A 25,037-nucleotide genomic window follows, 5' to 3' on the forward strand; every position below is an offset into this window, starting at 1 on the left:
GGAAGTAGAATCAAATTCAGCATTGAATTCAATGGCAAACGCATTACATCAAGCCAGTTTCACAACCTAACTCATCGCATGGACATCATATATTTCCTTTGCTGTAAGAGCTGCCATTCCACTTTTAAATTAAGAAAAGCCTCAGCAAAACCAGGCCTCTGCTTGTTAAGTCTGGGAAATCAATATGATCCAAAGAAAAGGAAAATAATACTCTTATATGAAACCAAAGGAAAACTTGTATAATCAGCTTGCACAATGCCATGTAAAAGGAATTTGATGACTATATTTCCTTAATTTTGGCTCACAATTTCCAGAAACTTACTGCTACTTAAAAGTCCATCTTTAAACTACATAGCCTTTACATCTGGCATGCTTGAAAAGTAGCAGGGCATTTTTCTAGTAGCCTGGAGAATAATCTCTGCATGTCCCACTATGAAACAAGAAATAACCCTCTGGGGCTTTTGAAATTCAATCTATAAATAAAAGTACCATGAAGATTTGCCCGTGGTCATTAAGTCTAAGGTCTCTATACATAGAACACATGTTTATATGAAAACCTTAACAAAGTCTGTCTCACTGCTGTACTTTATACATGCCCCCCCCCAAAAAAAACATTAAAAGGGACCCATTATGATTAGTAACACATACTTTAGTACTTGATATGGATGAACTGATGCCTAGGAGGTACATGAGGAGCTAATATAAAATGTTTTCTTCTTTTGTTTTTTTTTGGTTAGGGTCTCTCTTATGTAGTTCAGGCTGTCCTTGAACTATGTAGCCCAGGCTAGACTCAAACTTGCAGCAACTGTCCTGCCCCAGCCTCCTAAGTGCTGGGATTACAGGTGTTTGCCACCAGGTCCGGCCAATGCTTTTTTCTTGTTCCAGATTATAAACAGTGTGTATGTTCATGTTTGCACTCTAATTTTAATGAAGAAAGTGGACTATTCTCTCACTCTGTAGCTTGTGGTAGAGAATTTGCCTAACATGTCAGAGACTCTGGGTTTGATCCCTTGCACTGCAAGAAAGATCAAAATAATGTAACAATAAGTAAAAGGATTTGTAATTAAACTTACAGTCTTTATTCTTAAAATCATAGTTAATTTCCTAATAGCTGATGAACAACTACAAAAATGTACAATAGAAGAATTAAAAGTCACCTTAACCTTAAGGGAAAGCTATGCTAAATCAATACAATTAATTATGATGTCAACAACTAGTTTGGTAACTTGTGGAAAGCGAATTTTATGATAGCTATTATCAACTATTCCCTCACTAATCAGAACCACACAACTCTCTACCCCTACACCTTGTGGAAGAAAATATATTAATAGTACTCTATATAAGATTACTACTGAAAGGTTATCAGTCCATTGAATACAGAACACATCAAGGGTGTACCTTAAGAATTAGCAGACTACTACAGACTTATAAATTATTTGTAGTATGATGAAAAAGGATTTCAATGGGAACATAAGAGATACATTAAAACATCGTCTAGAACTGAAAAAATAGTAAATCAGAAACAGGTTTCTCTTATATGAGAAAGCCAAAGTATAAATAATTTAAGGAGAAAACTAAAAGATGATAGGAAATAGGGAGGTAGACTTTGGGAATGGGGGAGACAGGAGAGGAGGGGAAGTAAAAAGAATCAACATGTGTTATGTGTATGTGTCAACACACACTAATGTTCATATTAATTATGTATTGCAAACATAAACTAATAAAAATTTTAAAAGAACCATTGACCCCATCAGAAAATATGTGAGGGCAGGGGAGGCTTTGAGGTTGACCTGCCACCGCCCGCAGGGCAGAGGAGGAGGCTTGCGGGGTGATGTGCCACAGCTCCCAGCGCAAAGGAGGAGGCTTCCAGGTTGATATGCCAATGCTCCAAGTGCAGAGGAGGTGAGCCACGTCGGCGCCAGCAGCACCTCCCCACCCGTCGAAATAAGAAGACACATAAACAAGCCTCAAAAATAGATTTCCAGATCACCTACAGCTACCCCAAAGGGAAACAAGATGGAACACTCTGATACTCAACCACCTGGACTGCCTGAACTGGCAACAAGAGGATCTGGAAAAAATGAAATGAGAAATAATTTCTCAGATAACAGCAGAGATTGTGCCTATAGTCCAAGATATAATTAAGAAATCTAGAGAGGACACACATAAAAAAACAGAGAATCTGAGGAACATGATGGAATCCCAACACAGGAAACAAACGGAATCGAGAAAACAGATTTCCAGGAGATTAAAAACTCCATTGAAAGTCTACATAGCAGAATGAACCAATGTGAGGATAGAATTTCACATATAGAAGATAAGATTGCAATTAGTGATAAGGAGAAAAAAAATTGCATTAAAATTGTAAGGGAACATAAGAAATCAATCCAGCAGCTGCTAGACGATGCAAAGAAGAATAACATAAGACTGATTGGAGTCAATGAAGAAAGAGGAGAGAGTGCAGATGACATAAAAAAACTCTTCACAGAAGTGATGGCAGAAAACTTCCCAAGGAGGGGAAAAGAACTTGACATACAGATAAGTGAGGCATACAGGACTCCAGCTAACCTTAATCAAAAAAAATCTACACATAGGCATATAATAGTTAGGATTCCAGAAATCCAACAGAAGAATAAACTTCTACAAGCAGTGAGAGAAAAGAAACAAATCACATACAAAGGAAAGCCCCTCAGAATCACAGCAGACTGATCAATGCAAACCCTCAAGGCAAGAAGAGCTTGCAGTGATGTATTTCAAGGCCTAAAGGAAAACAGCCTCCAACCCACACTGATGTACCCTGCAAAACTATCTTTCAAAATTGATGGAGAATTTCATGATAAAGAGCACCTCAGGAACTTCATGAATATCAAACTGGCACTCCAAATAATTTTAGACAATACCCTAGGAAAAGACAATGAGGATCACAACCCCAGGAAACCCAGCAGAATGAATCCATTGGGCGTGACGAATTAAACCCAAAGGGGGAGAATCCAACAAAAAGAAAAAGTCATGACAAGGCTTTTAAAACTTTTAACTTCATCTCCCTAATGAGTGTATAATTCAATCTTATTATTGTACTGATTAGTATTTTTCTGATTCTAGAATTGCACACCATTCCTTGTGCTATACTGGCTATTCATCATCTTATGTCTACGTTTTAATTGGGTTGTCTATTAATGAGCTCTAAGAATTCTTTATATATTCTGCTCATAGGTTATATGCATTGTAAATATGGTCTGTTTAAGGACTACTTTTCATTTTAATGATGTCATTTAAAGTTCTAAATTTTGATGGAATCTCATCAATTCTTTTTCTTTTATACATCATGTTTTTTGTATCCTAGGTAGTTCTTGCCTACCCTGAATTCATAAATATTTTCCCTTATACTTTCTTCTTAAAGTTTTATACTTTTAAGCTTTCTTATTTAGGTTCATAGATCCCTTCAAGTTATTTTCATGTATGGAAAGAAAGGGTTGAGGTTAATTTTTTATATAAGGATGCCAGGTGTTCTAGTGCCGTTTGCTGAAGACACTATCTCTTCCTCGGCTCTTGAATCGAGTTTATATTCTATAAAATGCTAAGGTTAAATAATCTTTCAAAACTCAGTGGACCATATACGTGTGGTTCTATTTCTAGATTCTCTGTTTTATTCCAATGATCTCTATGTCTTTCCTTACACCAACACTGCCTGGATTACTGTAGCTTTAGGAGAAGTCTTAAAATTGGGTGCTAAACGTCTTCCAACACTGTTTTTCTTTTTGTTTTTGGCTTTTCTGGGTCCTTTGTACTCCTACATAACTTTAAAATATCCAGTTCTTCATTTATAGCAAGTATACACAGACCTGAATTTTTATATATACCTTGTGTTTTCTAATCCTGCTAAATTCAAGTACAAGTTCTAGGGGCTCCTAGAGATTTCTTAGTATTTTCTCTGTAGATGATCATTTCATCTACATATAAAGATTTTGCTTCTGCCGGGCCAATCCTATCCTAGTTGTGTCATTTTATTGCCAGACTATTTCGGTGGGGCCTCGGTTTCAAAGTTTAATGGACAGATAAAGAGTAAGCATATCTGCCCTTGTTCCCCACCTTAAGGAGAAAGCATTGTATCTTCTCCGTTTATATAAGGCATTCTTGTTGAAAGTATGGAGTACATGTCTTTAATCTGTTGAGAAGGTTCTGTTCTACTTCTAGGCTCCTGATAGCTTTTACCATGAACAGCCGTGGAATTTAGTCCAATACTTTTTCTCCAACTAGTGACAGGATCATATGGCTTTTTCCTTTGTTAAAATGATGACTTTTGGGGGTGGATCTTCCAATGTTGAACCAACACTGCCAGCCCTATAACAAAACCACTTTCTACATCCTGCCAGATCTGACTTCCAATAGTTTGTTTTGTTAAACAAATTTCTATCTATGTTCATACTTTTTTCTTCTATTATCTTTATCCAGTTTTAGGATTAGCACAATGTTGATTTCCTAAAATGAGGGGAGAAGTGTTCCTTCTTTTTTCTGCTTTAATTGTTTGATATAATTTATCAGTTACACTGTTTATGAGCCTGCTGTTGTCATATAGGTATGTTGTCATATAGCTTTCAAGCTAGGAATATACTTTCTTTAATAGGTGCTATTCAAATTTTATATTTCTTCCAGAGTTAGTTTCATTAATTTGTCTTCCAAGGTACTTCTTAGAAGTTGTCAAATTTATTTCAAAGAAGATTTTTGTAATATGCTTTCTATAGACTTTTAAATTCTGTAAAATCTGTGGTAAATGTCTCCTAGATCTTAATATTGTAATTTAAAAAAATGTATAACAGATTTTGTTTAACAGGAAGAAAAGGTCTAAAAGAGCAGGGGAATTGGGAGGGGTAGGGGAAGGGAAAGAAGGGAAAGGAAAAAATATGAGAAGAGGAAAAAAATGGAAACAAGGATTTTGCAAATAGGGAAGGGTGGAGGGGGTGAAGGGAGGGCAAGAGAAGGGGAAAAAAAATAAGAACCAAGAGACTCATGTAATGGTACAAGATCCCTATGATGAATGTAACTGTATTGTATACCTAAAATGTACCAATAAAGTTAATGGGGAAAAAAAAAAAAAGAACATACTTAGGTAAGTGCAAAGGAATTGAAGTTATCCCCTGTATATTATCAGACCATAGTGTGATGAAACTGGAGATCCACTGCAAAAGAAACCATAAGAATTTCATAAAACATGTGGAAATTGAACTACACACTTCTGAACCAATGGGTCACAGAGAAAATTAAAGAAATCACACAGTTCCCTCAATTAAATGACAATGACAATACAACATATTGGAATCTATGGAACACAATGAAAGCAGTCTTACGAGGGAAATTCATAGCACTGAATACTCATATTAGGAAAACAGAGCAAGCCCAATTAAACAACCTGATGCTGAACCTCAAGCTTCAAGAAAAAGAAGAGCAGGACAAACCCAAAGCTCATACAAGGGAGGAAATTATAAAGATCGGAGCAGAAATCAATGCAATGGAGACTAAGAAAATGAGACAAGAAAATCAATGAAGCCAAGAGTTGGTTCTTCAAAAGAACAAACAGCATTGACAAACCATAAGCCAACCTGATCAGAAAAAGGAAAGAAAAGGCCCAAATCCAAGCAATTAGGAATAAAAAGGGTCAAATTACAAAGGACCCAGCAGAAATCCAAAGGATCATCAATACCTACTTTCAGAACCTACACGCCAATAAGATGGAAAACACAGAAGAAATGGACAGACTCCTAGACACACATGAATTACCGAAGTTGAACGAGGAAGATCTAAAAATTCTAAACAACCCAATATCAATCAATGAAATTGAAAATGTAATTAAAAACTCACCAATTAAGAGAAGCCCAGGTCCTCATGGCTTCACCGGTGATTTCTACAACACATTTAGACAGAAACTATTGCCACTACTGTTTAAACTCTTCAATGAAATTGAAAGGGAAGCAATACTCCCAAATTCAATCCTGGAAGCAAGCATCTCCTTGATCCCCAAATCAGAGAAAGACCCTACCAAAAAAGAGAACTCTAGGCCAATCTCACTAATGAACATAGATGCAAAAATTCTTAAATAAGATACTGGCAAATAGAATGCAGAAGATCATCAAGAAGATCATACACCCTTACCAAGTGGGATTAATCCCTGGGATGCAGGGATGGTTCAACATACGCAAATCAATCAGTGTAATACACTATATTAATAGAGCCAAGGACAAAAACCATATGATCATTTCAACAGATGCACAAAAAGCATTTGACAAAACCCAACATGCATTTATGATGAAAATCCTAGAAAAAATTGGAATAGACAGTCTCTACCTCAATCTGATAAAAGCCATCTATGAAAAACCAACAGCCAATATCATACTAAATGGTCAAAAACTGAAATCCTTCATGCTAAAATCAGGAACAAGACAAGGATGTCCACTATCACCACTCCTGGTTCAATATAGTCTTGGAAACATTAGCCACGGCAATTAGACAAGAAAAAGAAATAAAAAGAATAAAGAGAGGAAGCAAAGAAGTCAAACTGTCATTATTTGCAGATGACATGATACTCTACATAGGAGACCCCAAGAACTCCACCAAAAGTCTTCTAAACTTAATAACCAAATTCAGTAGAGTAGCCGGATACAAGGTCAACACACAAAAATCAATAGCTTTTCTGTACATGAACAACAGACTCACTGAGAAATAAGGCAAATAATTCCTTTCACAATAGCATCCAAAAAACTGAAATACCTAGGAATGAACCTAACAAAAGAAATCAAAGACCTTTTCCCTGAAAACTATAGCACTCTGAAAAGAGAGATTGAAGACGATATCAGAAAATGGAAAGGCATCCCCTGCTTCTGGGTAGGAACGATCAACATAGTGAAAATAGCCATACTTCCAAAACTGCTATATAGATTCAGTGCAATCTCAATTGAAATCCCAGCAGCATACTTCACGGACCTTGAGAAAACAATCCAAATATTCATTTGGAACAAGAAGAGACCCAGAAAAGCAAAAGCAATTCTAGGCAACACAGATATAGCATGAGGTATCACAACCCCCAACTTGAAACAATACTACCAAGCTACTCTGAGAAAAACAGCATGGTACTGGCAAAGAAACAGACCTGAGGACCAGTGGAACAGATTAGAAGATGCAGAAACAACTCCAGACACACTCAGCCACCTCATCTTTGACAAAGGAGCCAAACACCCTCACTGGAGGAAAGATAGCCTCTTTCATAAATGGTGCTGGAAAAACTGGGCTTCAACTTGCCAAAGATTAAAACTAGACCTGTATCTCTCACCATGCACTAAACTAAAATCGAAATGGATTAAAGATCCAAATATTAAAACAGAAAAGCTGAACTGGCTTGAACAGAGGTTAGGTAGAACTCCTGAAGACATTGGTGTAGGAAAGATTTTATGAACAAAACCTCAGTTGCCCGTGAACTAGCACAAACAATCAACAAGTGGGATCTGCTCTTTTTATTTATTTATTTATTTTTTTGATACCGGGGATGGAACTCGGGTCCTTGCACTTTCGAGACAGGCGGAAGAACCACTGAGCTAAATTCCCGGTCCCTGCATCTCTTCTTACTAAAAAGCTTCTGCACAGCAAGAGAAACCACCAACAGAGTGAAAAGACAACCCACAATGTAGGAAAATATTTTCACCTGTTGTTCCTCAGTCAAAGGTCTACTATTTAGAATCTATAAAGAACTTAAATCAGACCTTCCAAATTTAAAGACCTAATCTAAAAATGGGCATCTGAAATGAACAGACATTTCTCACACAAAGAAGTAGAAATAGTAAACATATGAAAAAATGTTCAACATCACTGGTCATTCAAGAGATGCAAATGAAAACAACGCTGAGATTCCACTTCACTCCAGAAAGAATGGCTGCTATCATGAAATCAACCAATAACAAATGCTGGTGGGGCTGTGGGGAAAGAGGAACCCTGCTCCACTGCTGGTGGGAGTGTAGACTGGTGCAATCACTGTGGAAATCAGTATGGAGATACCTCAAAGAACTAGGACTGGAAGTCCCATTTGGCTCAGCTATTCCCCTGCTGGGTATATTCTCCAAAGAATTAAAAGACTTATACCACAGCGATATATGTGCACCCATGTTCATAGCAGCACACTTTGTAACAGCTAAAACTTGGAAACAGCTAAATGCCCATCAACTGCAGACTAGATAAAGCAAATGTGGTTTTTTAATAAAGTGGAGTACTACTCAGCCATAAAAAATTAGAGACATTTATAGCTAAACGTATGCACATTGAGGCAATACTCTTAAGTGAAATAATTAGGACACACGTGTGTAAATACCGAAGTTTCTCTAGTGTGAGAAACTGAAAGTGTAAATAAGGACTAAAAGGTATAATGGATAATGTGAAATAGGAAGGGGCAAAGGGGAAGGGGAAGTGGGAGGGGTAGGGGAAAGGAAAGAAGGGAATGGAATTAATATGAGAAAATGAAAAAATGTAAATAAAGTCTTTGTAAATAGGGAGGGATGGAGGGGGTGAAGGGAGGGCAGGGGAAGGGGGAAAAATAAGAACCAAGAGAAATCTTGGTTGTAAAGGTGCAAATTTCCAAAGATGAATGTCATATTTTATACCTAAAATGAAACAATAAAATAAAATTTTTTAAAAAATATGAGACTTGGGTAGGGCTAGGACATACAATGGGGAGATGATCAAAGTGTGTTTTGTGCATGTATAAATCTTCCAGAATGAAACGTATGCTCTGGTTTCTCTTCCAATCAAATAAATCTTTTGCCTTTTACCAAAATGAAACCCACTAACTGTATATGCAATAAACTCTAATAAAAGCACTGAAAAAATGAACCGAGCAAGGAATAGATGAGATGGAGAAAAGTTTTCCTTAAATATTTTCAATACCACCTCCCCCCATCCCCAGTCCTGGTGATTGAACCCAAGGATTTGCAAATCCCAGGCAAGTGCTCTACCACTGATTTGTCCCTAGCTCCTTTAAAGTTTTGAGACAGGGTCTTATTAAGTTGCCCGGGCTGGCCTGGAACTTATCAAGTTCCTCCAAGTTGTGATCCTTCTGCCTCAGAATCCTGAGTAGCTGTAGTTACAGGCCTGCTTCACCATGCCAGACTTTCAACAATTCTTTATAAAGGGATACAGTATATACAACAAAATGAAAAGATCCTCTAATAACATTATTTATGAAACTAAGGCACTCCGTCAATTTCTGCTATGGATCTTTATAAAAAGACGTCTGGGGCATTTCTGTGGAGAATAAGAGAAATGAGTATAAACCTTAATGATGAGATGATTTTACTTTATTTTCAGTATGGGAAATGAAACTCAGGACCTTGCGCTTCCCAGGCAGGCACAGCGCCACTGAGCTAAATCCTCAGCCCATTGATGAGATTATTTTCAATCCATATGAAACTTTAAAAACCAAGAATAGAGACACATCCAATATGTACTCAGTAATCAAACATTTCTGGCTGGAGATTCTTAGTAAAAGAAGTTTACAAAGTTATTATGGTGCAAATATAGTGAAACTGTGTATTTACTAATGTGCCATCTCTCACATAAAGGGAGAAAGTTTCAGGGCTCAAGAGAAGAATGGAGAGGAGGTACTGTAAGGGGATAAGAGGCCATGGGCTGTATTCACATCACTCAGTGACAATACTTCACCAAGAATAAATGTTCTTTCGTTTCATTTTTACTTTTTATCAGTACATTTGTGCATTACTGATTACATAATGGAAGTTTATGTCATTATATACAGAATGATCCTTGTAGTAGATGAGAAAATTCCAATACAAGACTTTTTCGTTGTTCTATCAATGTGGTGGCAATTGACTGACCCCTAGTGGTGGGAATACTCACAACTTTTAAGCACCACAAAGGGGTTCTCTGAATCACAGCTACCCACAGTCCAATACAGTGTAATAGTCATGAACCACATGTGGCTATTAAAACACTTAAAATGTACAAATTGTACTGTAAGTGTAAAACAAAACCAGATTTCACCTGTTTTATTTTACCTTTTTATGTGGCTACTAGAAAATATAAAATTACATGTCTTACATTTGTGGACTGCATATTTCTATTTTTTTTTACTTACAGGTTTTAATTATTAAAATCTAGGTAATGAATATTGTACTTCAGAAGCGATGATGTTTCTATTGAATAGTGTTGATCTCTATACATATACATCATGAAAGTCTTACATGGGCAAGGTCTGGGATGTAGCTCAGTGACAGAGCACACCCATGCTTGAGGCCCTGGGTTTAATCCCGAGCATAAAAATACAATTACACTGAGCAAAAGGTGACCAAAAAATATTACAAACCATTAAATAAAAAACATACAGAAGGGGACCAGGGATTTAGCTCAGTGGTGCCGCTGCCTGCCTCACAAGTGCAAGGTCCCCAGTTTGATCCCCGGTACCCCCTCCCAAAAAAATCATACAGAAGAATATAAAATAAAAAAATACACAGGAGTATGATGTCTTTACCACTATATAAACACTTAGTTAATGCAGCAATGCAGGATTAGAGTAACAAAGCAAGTGTATGTTAGTGGTTATTTTAAAAAATGACGAACGTGCTCTGAATGGTTTGCAAGGCAGTTTCAACTTTACTCATAATTGGTTTCTTTTTAAAAATACATCTCCTGGCCCGGGGATTTAGCTCAGTGGTTCCAGTGCCCATCTCATAAGCACAAGGTCCTAAGTTGGATCCCTGGTACCAAAACAGAAACAAAAAGAAAAAGTCTGCCAACCACTAATCTAAGTAATCCATCTTGAAACTTCTTCCCTAGTAGTACACATGACTTCCTTTACTTCACTGCATAATGATGGGACTATAATTTATCAGCATCTCAATTAAAGACATTCAGATTATTTCTAATCTTTTACAGTTCAATGTTACAACAGTTGGCCTGAATAATTTCCACACAAAAGTATATCTGTAGAATAGCTTCCCAGAAATTGAACTGCAAGAATCAAGTCATGCACTGACATTTTGACAAAGACTGCCAAACTGCCCCCCATAAGATTTTTTTTTATCAGTTTATTCTTTTACCAGCAGCATGCTTCCCACACCTTCACTACATCTTCCAAATCTCTGGAATGCAGTTAAGTGAAAAATGGATGCCATTTTTAATATGGCTTCTACATCTGCATCTTCCTGTGAGAGTGAGCATCTTTTATTTCTTTTCTGCAAACTATCCATTTATATCATTTTTTCTACAGGGTTATTAGTCTTGAATGTTTTACCACTAGGTTATTACTCTAGATTTATGGATACTTAAAAGTTTTTATTTGAAAGAAATCTGAAACACATGCTTGTCTTCTCTCTAGGAAGGCTTTCAGGATGAAAAATCTATCTTAAGCCTCTAAACTACTTCACATTACTTGGCAGTCTGCAGTTCTTCTATTTTCTCTTTTAAAATGGGTTCCTTTAGCTAACAAAATCCTTCCATAAACTACTATTTACATTCTTTATTTTACTCTATGTGGAAAAATGCTTTTATAGGTTGTTTTTTGGTACTGGGGATCGAACTTGGAACTTTGCACTTGTGAGGCAGGCAGCGCCATCACTGAGCTAAATCCCCAGGCCCATGCTTTTTTAGTCTAAAACTAATAGTATTTTTTTTCTAATGCTCAGCTATGTAAAAGAAAAAAATTCACCGGTCAATAATATATCAATATCTTCCTGGAGTACACTGAAATGCCAGGACATTAATAGATTTTCTTCCACAAACAAAATATTACTCTGAATTCTTTTAAAAGCGAATGGGCCATTGAGATCTAAAAAACACAGTCCAGCAGCTTTCAAGATTCGTAAGAAAATGTGGTATGTTATGAACTCTCTTTTCAGACTGGCACAAAACTTATGAATCTATATATAAAGGTTGAAACCCTGAGTTTAAGGTAAGTTTAGTTAAGTTTAAATTAAGCTTAGTTAAGTTTAAGTTAGTTTAAGTTAAATGTTCTAGTTGCTAATTTCAATTACTAGTTTTTCAGAGCAGAGTTCAAAACCAATTTAAAACAAACCAGAGCCTAATAAATATTGGAGTGACTGGCATTCAACACAACTTAGACAGAATTTCCCTATTTACATACAGACCCTATACAAAAGTCAATCCATCCCTGGCTTTCAAGTTGCTTCTGCTTATATTCTGGACAAAACAAACTGATAAAACCAATGTGTTTACATTAGGAAAAGTATTTTAATGATCAGAAATCTAGCTAGTTCTGTGCATATTACTTAGGATGTATACAATTTTTAATAGACTATTCATTTAGAAAAGCTGAAATTAAACACTTAAAACTCTGCACTTAGCTCCCATACTTGTAGCCTGCGAGATAAAGTAAAATAGCTTTTTTTGATTTTTAATGTTATTTAGTTCCATATCTATTGTTCCTTTACATATAATGCCTGGCATTCAATCAAAAATTTATGAGACATGTGAAGAAGGAATAAACTGTTATGACAGGAAACATTAAAAAAAAACACCCATAGCAGGTAATGTCACTCAATAGTGTAGTGCCTTCCTAGCATGTGTGAGGCCTGGGTTCTATCCCCAGTACAGCAAAATAGCGCAGAAAAAGCCAAAAAAACAGAGATAATGAAATCAACAGGCACAGATTTAAAAATACCCATGAAAGATATGTTAAATCATCTAATGGCAAAGGTAATCACATGTGGGCCAGGGATTTAGCTCAGTGACACCACACCTGCCTCGCAAGCACAAGGTTCTGAGTTCGATCCCCAGTACAGAGAGAAAAAAAAAAAGGTAATCACATGCATAAACAGGTAATCTCAGCACAGAAAATATATCTAAGTGCTAGAAATGTAAAGAAATAAAGTATCAGAAATAAAGAATCCTTTCAAAGGACTTATCAGATTAGCCTAGTAAGGAATCAGCGATGCTGAAGCAGGTTTTATTACAAAAAGTTGGGGGATGACATACAGAGGAAAAAGTCATTTAAAACCTAAGAGGACATCAATTTCATGTATATGTTACAGGAGTCCCAAGAAGAGAAAGCAATTTGTGGAGAAAAGAGCAAAGAATTTCTGACCTGATGATATCTACCCAGACCCCAGAGATATAGCACGTCTCCAGATGTGCCATATGAAAAGCACACAACATTCTATAAAACAATTTCTGTGAATTTTTCGAAAATCCCAATGTCACTATGGTCAAAAGCCAAGTCACTTTTAAATTAAAGATTAAGACACTGACAATTAAATGAAATATCCAGGACTGGATTCTAGATTGGATGAAAACTTACAAAAGACATTACCAGGACAACTTACACATTTTAATATGCACTGTTAGATACCATCACAGTATGGAAGGCTACATTTCTTCAATTTGATAACTTTAAGAAAACATCCTTGTTCTCAGGAATAAACTCTGAATGATTAAGCAGTAAAAAAGTATGATGTATACAAACCAATCAAATGGTTCAGGTAAGTGTGGGTGGTGTTATTATAGACAGCTAAATGAGTTAGATAGAAATATTGTTGGAAGTCAGGATAAAGATGAAACATACCACAACTGCCAGAGACATATCTGTTGGAGGACAGGCCTCAAGATAAAGACAAGATGGCCCAGGGATTTAGCTCAGTGGTGCCGCGGCCTGCCTCACAAGCACAAGGTCCAGAGTTCGATTCCCAGGTACCAAAAAAAAGATAAAGACAAGATGACCAGACCTACATACTTCCTCAAAGGACAAACACTGGGCCTAATGAAGTCTAGATAGACATCAAACACCCCATTGGGTGACCAGGGACCTTTGGACCCATCATCTTCTAGAAGAAGTCTTTGTTCTTTCCATCCACACTTGTTAATGTGATTTATTTCCCAAGTGGACCACTATTATCTGAGTGACTACATTTGTAACCTTTTTGATTGATCGTAGCTGTGGCCCATGTTGTACCCACATGGGTTTTGCTCTGTAAAATGGAGTCCCTGGGCTACCCACTGGATGCCAGGAGCTATCCTACCAATAAATATCTTCCTACTCTTGCCCTCCCTTGTTCCTAGAATTCATTCTTCGATTATGAGAGAACAAGAGCTTGGCTGTCAAACAGCTAACAGGTTGGGAGGTATAATATTTCATATTTCAGGTCTGGTATTATGTCCTGTACCAGTGTTAGTGACACATGCATAAAGTAGTGAAAGAAGGGAGAGAGGAAGGATGGAAATGACAAAGCAGTGTGATAAAATGCTAAAAACTGATGAATTCAGGTAAGAAGTACATGGATGTCTTTGTATAGGTCATGCAACTTTGCCCTAATTTTGAACTTATTTTAAAACAAAAAGGTAAAAAGAGAGAAAAGAGACACACATACATGTATTGAAATTTCTGGAAGGATACACCCCAATTTAAAAATTGTCAATCAGTGAAGAGGGGAAGGAGATGTGGACAAGAAGCCTCTATACAAAGATCCTTAAGTGAGAGACTAAATTCCCTTCAGTGGTTCTATTTATAGAGCATCTAAGTCAGAGGGGATATGGGAAAAAAAAAAATCACATTTTAATTTCACTAGTCTTTACTGGTATTTTTCTCAATTATGAATGTAGGCAACAAGCAACAGTAGTTTTAGCAGTACCTGGAACTAACAGAAATTACATTTATTTTCACTTCACATCAGTTGTTTTGGTTACCAAAATAACACATCACTGGGTATTTTCTTAATACAGTAGTCACACTTGCTGCTAGGCTATATTCAGTGATTTAATGTATGGCTAAAGGCCTAATATATCTCAAATGTGCTTACATACTTTGAGAACTCTATTTCAGAATAATGGTTTCTTTGAAATCCTGTGCATTTTACTTATGCATTTACAAATGTTATTCTGAAAAGTAGACTAAGGCTTCAGATTGCCTAAGGGCTCCATGGCACAAAGAAATTAAGAACTTCCTTTCTGAAGTACAGACATCTCAGCAGGACACGGTGGCACTTCTGTAATCTCAGCACTCAGGAGGCTGAGGCAAGATCACTGAGTTCAAGGCCAGCCTGAAATGCATAGTGAAACCCTGTCTCAAAAAACCAGAAAAAAAAGTATAGACACCTCATTTGCTGACCAGTCATAATAAGAAGTAAAAGTGTGTAGCTTTTGTTTTGCAAGTTATAAAATGATGCGTATCAGTAATAATGAATATTCATTCTAATATTATTTATAGTAATTCCTAAATAACTTCCTATAGACAAAATGTACTCAAAATATGAATTGCAACCACACACAAAGCATCCAAAAACCAATACAACACACATGCAAAGTATGCAGGCACAGAGCAACCTATAAAAATGAATCAAAATTGTGAAATGTCTTACAGAGAAACTATGTTTATACATCTTAAGGAACTTGGTTAAAAACAAGATACTATTTACCATTTTTCTTTTGGAAAATGTTTTAAAATTTCTGTAATGATTGGCAGGTAGCAGGCATCCCTTTCTGCTTTACCAGTTTCACTCCAGTCTCTCACAAACTGTTTCAATGTAGATTTTAACTTATCCATGTCAAATGTAGATGCTGGCATTATCTTTCCATTGCCCTGTTTAAAAAAGAGAAATCAATTAGCTTCTGAGAATCAATTTTGAATATGGGTAAATGGACACGCTACTAAGGGCCCGGACAGGGTTAGGGTTATGAGATCCTAAGTGACAATATCCTCAACAGATTAGGGGTCATTAATCATAAAACCACCAAGAGGAGACCAGAACTGAGCTGCTATGGAGACTGGACGTCCTGTCTTCTAAGAGAGGGAAGAACACCCCTGCCGCCCATTGCTGGAACAGCAGGGAGAGGCCCACACTGAGCAGTCCCCCTGTATCTATCCCACGGGTAAAAAAGACTTCAGTTTTTAGAACTACCAGTCCCTTGAGATTTCCATGAAAATAATTTCTTAAAGAAAAAGATGCATATCAATAGGTAAGACAGAAAAATATATGGTTTTAGCAAGGGAAATTAATTTTACATAGTAAAGTTGTTTATAAAAATTTATATGCCAGAACCTTTAAAACATACATCACAAGTATATCAAAATGCCAACAATATTTTAGTATTTAAAAACAGACTCAGTGAGCAAATCTAGTTGCTGGCACAGTTCTATTCAGTCTAAGTAAATGACTGGACATACAATGAACACATTCACTGAGCAGAGTAAATGACCTGTGCAAGACTATAAAACTGAAGTCCACGAAGATAACTAAAGACTAGTTCAAAATGTATTAGTTATTGGTACAGTAAAAACAAGTAGAACAAACTGTCACATACATCTTCTCCATATTCTTTATTTTCAAACATGTGTATGCAATCATTCACAACGGTCAGTAGTATTTCTTGATTATGATCAACACAATTCCGGATCTTGTCCAAGTGAAGAAGAAACTGAGGAAGTAGTTTCTGTTGATTATCTGGAAGTGATCGAAACTGTCTTTCTGTTCGGTTCACTCGCTCATGCATACTGGTGCTAAAATATAAAAGGTGTTTTTTTAAATTGGCAAAAGAATTCTCAGCAGAGCCCAACCTTAAGACGGTCTTTCCATGTAATTATTCCTTTATGTTGGATACTGTTCTATTATTTACAATCTGGTGAATTATCAGATAACAACTTAGAAAGTTCCACGTATTTTTGCAAATTTTTCTCACAGCAATCAAACAAAAGACAAATGGTTTATAAGCACCAAAGGGAAGTATCTGCACCAATTAAAAGAAGAACCATAAGGAGAATTGATGTACAGTTATTATGATTTCAATTTTTAAAAATAAGTATTTTTTTTCCCAGTACCTGGAATTGAACTCAGGGCCTTTGCCTTGACAGGCAGCTGCAGTACCACTGAGGTACAGCCTCGGCCCTAAAAGTATTTTTCTTGCAAAACCAGCTGAATGCCTTATATTTCATCATCATTAAGAAGCAAAATTTTGAGTCACCAGGTGATGCGCACCTGTAATCCCAGCACCTGGGAGGCTGGGGCAGGAGGACTGCCTTAAGTTTGAGGCCAGCCTGAACCACATAGCAAGACCCAGGGTTTTTTTAAAATAAGAAAATTTTTGCTGTGAAAATAATTTACAATGAGCTGAGGTACTCAGTGCTACAGCACTTGCCTAGCATATGTGAGGCCCCAGCACTGCAAAAATAAAATAATTTAGAATATGCAAAATGTATTTTGAAATTAAAACCCAACAAAGTTGAATTTTGAAAATATCATAAAGGATCTTATATACTACAAAAACGTTAAGCAAATGAAATTAAAATTCTACAGTGTTTCACATGACAACATTCACAATTTGCATTCCAAAAGTTTCCAGATATGTCTACTGTCATTTGGGGATTGTTTATAAAACTAAAATAGAGAACAGAAATTTTTTTTCTGAAACAAGGTCTCAATATGTAGTTCAGGTTGGCCTTGAAGTCACATAGTCAGGGCTGGCCTCAAATTTGCAGAGATCCTCCTGCCTCTGCCTCTCAATTGCTAGGATTACAGGCATGTGCTACCACACCTAAGACAACATAATTTTAAAAGTTAAATATACTATACACATAGTGTCATTTTACATTAACCAGACTGCCAAAACTTAAAAGCCTGACTATATCAAATGTAGGTGAAAATGTAGAATAATTAAGACATTTATGCACTAATAGTATAACTACTTTCCACTCTGGAAAATAATTTACCATTATTTAGTAGAGCTTACTGCAGCACCTGCCATATGACCTAGCAATTGTACTCCTAGATATACACCCAGGAAACTTCTGCAAATGGGCAGCATGAACCTGAGCAATCTTCACCACAGCACTGTCAGAAATAACAAACCGACCTGAAGGTCTACTGAAGTAGACTGAATGAAGAAGCTGCAGAATAGTTACACGATGGAATGCATAAAGTACATCTACACACAGTAGTATCAATAAAACTCAGGAACATAAACACTTGCTGAAAAAAAAGCAAGCTGAAGAAGAATATATAAGGTACAATCCCACAAGTAAACAATTTATTGCTTGGGGAGAGCCTATGTGGAGAACTACAAGGAAAGCAAGGAAAAGAAAATTCAGGAACATTATTGTCTTGGAGGGGAAAACAGTGGTAGGTTCAGGGGTATACACTGTATGCTTCCTTACATCTTATATGTCAACATGTATGTCTATGAATGTGTTTTACCCTGATGGCATTTACTTAATACTAAATGAAAATGAATTTTTTTAAATTTGGTTCCCTAATATTCTCTCTACTCGGCCAAACAATTCTCATTTTTGTGTTATGTCAAATTACACTCTAATTTCTGAACAGTAATAAAGACACTTAGAAGAAGCTGTTAGCAAACTTAAGCAAAAACATAGCCATGCTTTTAGAAGGTGGAATACGGTGGACTGGCTGGAAGTTCTCAAGGACAACCTGAAGAGGTCGCATGGGCAGGAGATGCATTGTCTTTGCCCCTCCACAGCCTGAGACGCTGTAACAGACACCTCAGAAGTCAGACAGAGCTGTACTGAAATTCAGGTCATGTCACCTATTTGCTAAGTGTTCCCAAAATTACTTCCTTCCTCTGTGCCCCACGTCTCACATAAAACAAGATAATAATAATGATCATCATCATAGAAGCTTCCATTTGCTTAGATTTAATGGAAGCTGAGCACTAACTAAACCAGCTACTTAACATGGATTAGCCACAAAAAGTCAATAAACTATAAGGTAAGCATTCTCCTCCATTCAACTCATCAGGATTCACTGAAAATAAAACAAACTAATGCATGAAACTCACTTACACCACTGGCTGAAAACATAGTGAGCACTCAAAAAATAGAAGGCATTTAATTTATACAATTAACACGTTCACAATGAAAATATGACAAATGTAGAAAAGTGATATACTCAGGGAAAGAGGGCCAATAATACCCTCCTCTAGAGGGAACCATTTCTAAACTTTTGGCATATTTCTCTGTTCTGTTAAGAAAAGTCACCTAGCATTTAAAAAACTGAATACTTACAGATTCTAACTGTACACAGTTAAGAAGTATGAATATATTTTTGAAGTGATGTTATACAGGCACAAAGTGGAATGACTAAATCAAGCTATTTACATATCAGTCACCTCACATACTTACCATTTACTCCTCCTGGGTAAACACAACTGTATCCTGTGACCAAGGCCGCCCATTCTCCACCCCTCCCCCGTCTGTGGCAACCAGGTTCTACTCTGATCTCACACATGTATAAGTATGACCATGACGCATCTGTCTTTCTGTGCCGGGTTATTTCATCTAGCACCTTTCTATTTAAAATATGGTACACGAACAACAGATCACCTGGAAATGGTTAGGAATGCAAAATCTCAAGTCCTACCCAAAATCTACTAAGTTGGAATCTGCCTTTTTCGCCAACACCCACAGGTGATCCATATGCACATCAAAGTCTAGGAGGCACCTGCAATTCTTCATCTTTGCCAAAAGAATTTTCCTAGACTAGAAAAAAGTTCTCAAATATCATATGATCATAATGGCTATTTAACACTCCACTTTAACTAAATTTTACTAAACTATTACCTCACTCGCTACTGGGAATTTACACACCTGAATTTGTCTTTCTGAAGAGCTTTTTGTGTTCAAAATCTGTCCATACAGTTTTTGCTGTGGTTTGAATCCCCCACCAAAACCCAGTTGACATTTATTCCCCACTGGGAGGTATAGAGATGTAGAAACTTAATCTAGCCTTGGCATTTGGAGGTGGACCTCTGGGAGGTAATTAAGGTTAAATAAGGCCACAAAGGTGGAGCTCTAACACAATGAGGTTGTGCCTTTATAAGAAAAGAGATGAGTTAGGCAGCTCAGCCTCTCTCATCTTGTGATGCCCTACACCATCAAAAAAGATCCACCAGATATGGCCTCATGATTTTGAACTCCCTAGGTTCAACACAGTGAACCAAATACATCTCTTCTCCTTAATATATTATTCAACCTGATGTATTCAATTACAGCCAGAGAAAATCATCAAAGACAGTATTTAAAAAAAAAATTAGCCCAAATTTCCAAAATTAGAATATCTAAGTCTGAAGGAATTTTTAAGGCTCTTGATACAAAATAATTTTCAAAAAGATTTTATCAATTTACATTCCTATTTCAAGTGGCCCTAATAAGCTGGGCTGACAACAGGACTGCAGCAGCGAAAATTCATTGTCAAAGGGTTAAACAGTCTTACAGATCCTCCCTCATGGTGTTCCTGTGCAATGGGATGCGGCATACCTCCCTCTCACACCTCAAAACTCAACCAAAATGATGTTATCACTGCCCACAAAAACGTGTATCCCTTTCTATACTGCAAGTACATTCAAGTAGGAAATGAAGGAGTCATCCCCAAATGTCTTAGTGCTGATCCACAGGTCTAGGACACTTTGTCTGCAAACTATGCTAGCTCTAATGTTTTATTTGCCACAGGCCCCACTGCATCTCCAAAACTACTGAGAGGCCCCTTTCCTAAGAACACTGTTCTCAGCTGCATACTGTCCCCAACCTTCTGCCACCCTCCTAACCCCAACTGCATCAATTCTTTTAAAATACAAGTCTCACCTTTGTCACTGCTGAATCTCTATGTTTCAGTATATGAAAAACTAATGAATGAATATTCATTTATTCTCCCAAAACACCACTTTTAGTTCTCCATGGAGCTACTTAGTACTATGGTTGCAGGGGAGTTTGAGGGGTGAGTTATGCTGTCAACTGCTGATGCAGAAGGGAAAGAACTACAAAGAACAAGATGAGACGCAGCAAGCTTAGGCTCTAGTAACTCAATGCTGTCCAAAGCTTCCAGTAACATACACCCAGGGACACAGGCGCCATCCAGTCTGAGGATGTAGCTCAGTGGTAGAGCACATGGTTAGCACACCTGGAGCCCTGAGTGCTGATCCCAGCACCCACAAACCCACACCCACATCCACACACGGTGGTGTCACACCAAAGTGGCTTGATTCTAGCATATTATTATAATAGGGCCAAACTTCACTATCCTGGAAATTCTTATCCTTTGGTCCACTGGCCATTCGGTGATTACTGCAGCCTCTTACTGGAACACAAATAGGCCCACGTGTTTCAGTTTTCTTCCAAGCAAGGGCAGAGCTGAACAGTTGTAAAAAGTCTGCCTGGACCTCAGAGCTTAAATAATTATTGCCTATCCTGTTTTAAAGGAATGTTTTGCAAACATACAACTCTTTGGTTCTGAAATGAGTTAATGTCAGGAAGCCACATCCACAAATCAGATGTGGTGGCACAATACCTATAATTCCAGCACTCTGGAAGGCTGAGGCAAGTGGATTGCAATTTAGGGACAACCTGAGACTCTTGTCTCAAGATACCGAAGGGGGAGCCGGGGATTTAGCTCAGTGGTTCTCCTGCCTGCCTCGCAAGCGCAAGGACCTGAGTTCAATCCCCGGTACCAAAAAAACAAAACAAAACAAAGATACCAAGGGGGGGGGGGGGTTGACGTAACTCAGTGTGAAGGCCCTGGATTCAATCACCAGTAACACCCTGCCCCCAAAATTCTAGCCCTATGACCATTAATCAAATCTCCTACATATTCACAAGAAGACATTGAGAAATAAAGCCAAGCCTTCTAAAACGTACAAGTACTTTCTGCAGGACTGGATTGGCGATCAGAACTTACTTTAACGATGATAAGGTCTGTATCCACAAGGTCAGTACAGCAGATACCAGTCAAATGTGGCCACAGAACACCAAAATGGGGCTAGTGAGGATAAATTTTAAATCTTAATTAATTTAAGCTTAAATGCTGCTAGATGTGATTAGTAGCTAAAGTATAGCATGGTGCTAGTCTAGACTACTATGAATTGTGTGCATGCAGCATTCTAGTGTATTTTCTGCTACACAATACTCTGTATCTCTTGACTCTAAGTGACATATTTTGATACTATCCTATTTTGGTACCATACTATCTTCTGTCCAAGGATCAAAAGTATTTCATCCTGGGGCCAGGGATTTAGCTCAGTGGTTTCACTGCTGCGCAAGCACAAGAACCTGAGTTCCATCCCCGGTACCAAAAAAAAGTATTTCATCCTGAGAATAAATTACAAAAAGGAGTTTTTAAAAAATGAAATTCTCCCCATTCCCATGTGCAGCTGCTAAAGAGATGAGCACAGAGAGAACAGTGTCACAATCTCCAATCCATGCACACAGCACCCTTTCCGGTATCACTACACCAAAGACCAGTTCCAAGCCAAAGCCCCTTTTCTCAAAAGTCTACCCAATATTTAACAATAAATACCAATTCAAGCCAGATGTGGTGATGCACACCTGTAATCCCAGCACTCAGGAGGCTGAGCTAGGAGGAGAATCACAAGTTCGAGGCCAGCATGGGCTACATAGTGAGTTCAAGGGGCTGGGGATTTAGCTCAGTGGCGCTGAGCCTGCCTTGAAAGGACATGTTCCTGAGCTTGATCCTGATACCAGGAGAAAAAAAAAAAAGTTCATAGTTCAAAGCCAGCCTGGAATACATAGCAAGACCCTGTCTCAATAATAATAATAATAATAATAATAATAATAATAATAATATACCAGACTTTTATGCACCTATCCCTCAGCATGTGTCCGCCACTTCCCCTTTACTGTATGGTTGTTCTAGGCACAATTCTTTGATCAAGTTGAGTTCTCTTATGTTCTGCCTTCCTCTATCAGGTGCTACTGAATCTGGAGAAATAAATACTCAAATCACTAATTCCCTTTTGGGCACCCAAAGCAATACAGCCCATGATCTCTATTGCTGGGTTTAATTAAATTACTTTACCAAGACCTTTGAACTTTTAAAAAATCTCCTTCACACGGACTGGAAGGTTAGTTCAATGGTACGGCACATTTTTAGTATGTTCAAAGCTCTGAGTTCAATCCCCAGCAGTAGCACCAGCCCCATTCCTCAGAATTCTGTTACAAATGTAATCCGATTTTAAGTAACTTTTAAACTGTTACTCTGAGTTTCTAAATTCAAACAATAACAAACTAGAGGAGCCATTAGTCAAAAACTCACAGGATATTTGGGAATGATAAATGTTATTTCTTTGCTACTATGTTTTATTTGTTAAAAACAGAGCTTCAACATTTGCCAAGCGCTGGTGTCATAAAAATAAATAAGGCTTAAATTAGTACCTGCCCGGACGAGGTCACAGTCTAGCATCAGGTTTACATGAACAACTATAACACAAACAGGACGAACATTTAAAAAAAAGTCTTGCACGGAGCACAGCAAGACCCCATCTAAACGGCTTTACTAGCCTAGGTCCTTAAGTGTCTGCGGTTGAACTGAACATAGCTACTAGAGGGCCCTCCCATCACTTACAGGAATGCGTTATCTTTACCTGAAAATCCTGCTGATCTAAGTCCTTTCAGACCTTGGAATTACAAACTTTGTGATTAAGCTATTTTAACTTCTATCGAGGGAAAAAAGACGTTAACGTTAGAAATTTGTATTATGAATGCGAAACATAGTTACATCCCCTGTCAGCATGCCTAGCCCAGGAAGAGATTTCGATGCACATTTGCAGAATCAAAGAGTATAAAGCCGGCTCTTACAACGCTTTCTCTCACCTCCCTTAACAATTAGGAAACTGTGGGACATAGCGATCACTTCTAGCCTCAATCACCCACCAGTCAGAGCCAGTGAGCTCATTCAATCGCTCACCACGAAAGTGCACAGCGCCGAGGGAGGTGCAGTGTAAACTTGTTCTTACAGAACTAGCTAGTTCGGGGGAGGCAGGTCCGATCTACGGCACCCCACGTGCAGGTGTACTTGGGCTCCCCACGTGTTCAGACATCGTTCACAAACACCACTCGTACCCAGCACGATTTTACCACCATCCAGCATCTGAAACTCTCGACACCGGTCAACCCAGAGCCAGAGCTCTGAGGAGGGGCGGAAGGAGGGCAGGGGCGAGTCGGAGGACGGCGCGGTGGGCGCGGGTGCCGTGGTCAGCGCGGAGTCTGCGGCTCCTTACCCGTAGTAGCGGAAAGCATTGATGATCTTCCAGAAGTGCTCGCGCTCCAGCCGCTCCTCCTCCTCCTCCTCCGCGCTGCGCGCCGCTTCCGCGGCCGAGAGCAAGGCGGCCGCACCCAGGCGCCCAGCGCAGAACTGCACCTCCACGCCCTCACCGCCGCGCCCGCCGCCCCCGCCGCCCTCCGGCCGCTGAGCGGCAGGAGGCGGAGGGCGCCGCCGTCGCTGCATCGCTGCCGCGGCCCGCGGCCTGGCTCGCTTGCGTCTCGCCGAGAGTGAGAACGTGGTGGCGGCGGCTCGGCGTTCCTCTAGACGGCGCCCGCCGCGGACATGCCCCCAACTCGCGGCGCGCTCCGCCCCCGCCGCCGTCAGGCCTCCCTCCGCGCCCGGGTCCGCCAGGTCTCCAGAACTCCTGGAACGTGCGCGCATGTGCGTGCGAGGGCGCGGCGGAGGGCCGCGGCCGCCGGCGCTCATTTGCTGCCGGGCTTCTGCGGCGGCGCGCTGACATCACGACAACGCTGCTAGGGGCGGGGCTGGGGTCAGGTGGGGCGGGGCGGGGCGGGGCGGGGCGGGGCGGGGGCGGGAGGGGCCGGGCTTGCGCTCCCCTCACCTGGTCGCTGCCACGTGGCGGGCTGCTGAGCAGCCGGGCTGTGCGGGATCCGGGGGCGGACACGGGAAGGGCGGCTTCGGCTCTAGTAAGGGAGGGAAGAGCAGGGAAAGTTTGGCTCTGATGGATTTATAATTTCAGGAAGTCTGAAATCTCAATTCACCCCCTAAATGAACAGCTATTAATTACATAAGGAAGGGGGGAGCACGATCGTCTTTCCAGAGTTCAGGAATGAATGCGGTGTCCTGCGCCTGTAATCCTAGTTGTTGCAGAGGCTGAAGAGGGAAGATCTCAAATTGAGGCCACTATAGGCGATGTCGCAAAATCCGTTTCAAAACAAGAACAAAAACAAGCAAACATACACGAAAGTCCTGGTCCCGTCCTGACAGGTGATGGCACCCTTGCTTGGCAAGACC

The 25,037-nt window shown here is 39.0% G+C and overlaps 1 protein-coding gene across 2 annotated transcripts in view; it reads right to left on the minus strand.

Moving 5' to 3' along the window:
• Window positions 1–24,458, minus strand: part of Carnmt1 (carnosine N-methyltransferase 1) — a 41,415-nt gene extending 16,957 nt beyond the window's left edge. The window contains exons 1-3 of one of the 2 annotated variants that reach the window (XM_004862525.3): window positions 24,019–24,458; window positions 16,303–16,498; window positions 15,417–15,580 (exon numbers count right to left, since the gene is read on the minus strand). In XM_004862525.3, the coding sequence (XP_004862582.2) occupies window positions 15,417–15,580; window positions 16,303–16,498; window positions 24,019–24,443 (785 nt within the window). In that variant the 5' untranslated portion in view covers window positions 24,444–24,458. The remainder of the gene's footprint in view (window positions 1–15,416; window positions 15,581–16,302; window positions 16,499–24,018) is intronic. The other variant, XM_021242738.2, reaches the window with a different exon arrangement.
• Between the last annotated feature and the right edge of the window lie 579 nt (window positions 24,459–25,037).

This window comes from Heterocephalus glaber, unplaced genomic scaffold (assembly GCF_053883595.1).
Source record: "Heterocephalus glaber isolate CG9 unplaced genomic scaffold, H.glaber_assembly_v1.0 deba00001481, whole genome shotgun sequence".
Classification (NCBI taxonomy): Eukaryota; Metazoa; Chordata; class Mammalia; order Rodentia; family Bathyergidae; genus Heterocephalus; species Heterocephalus glaber.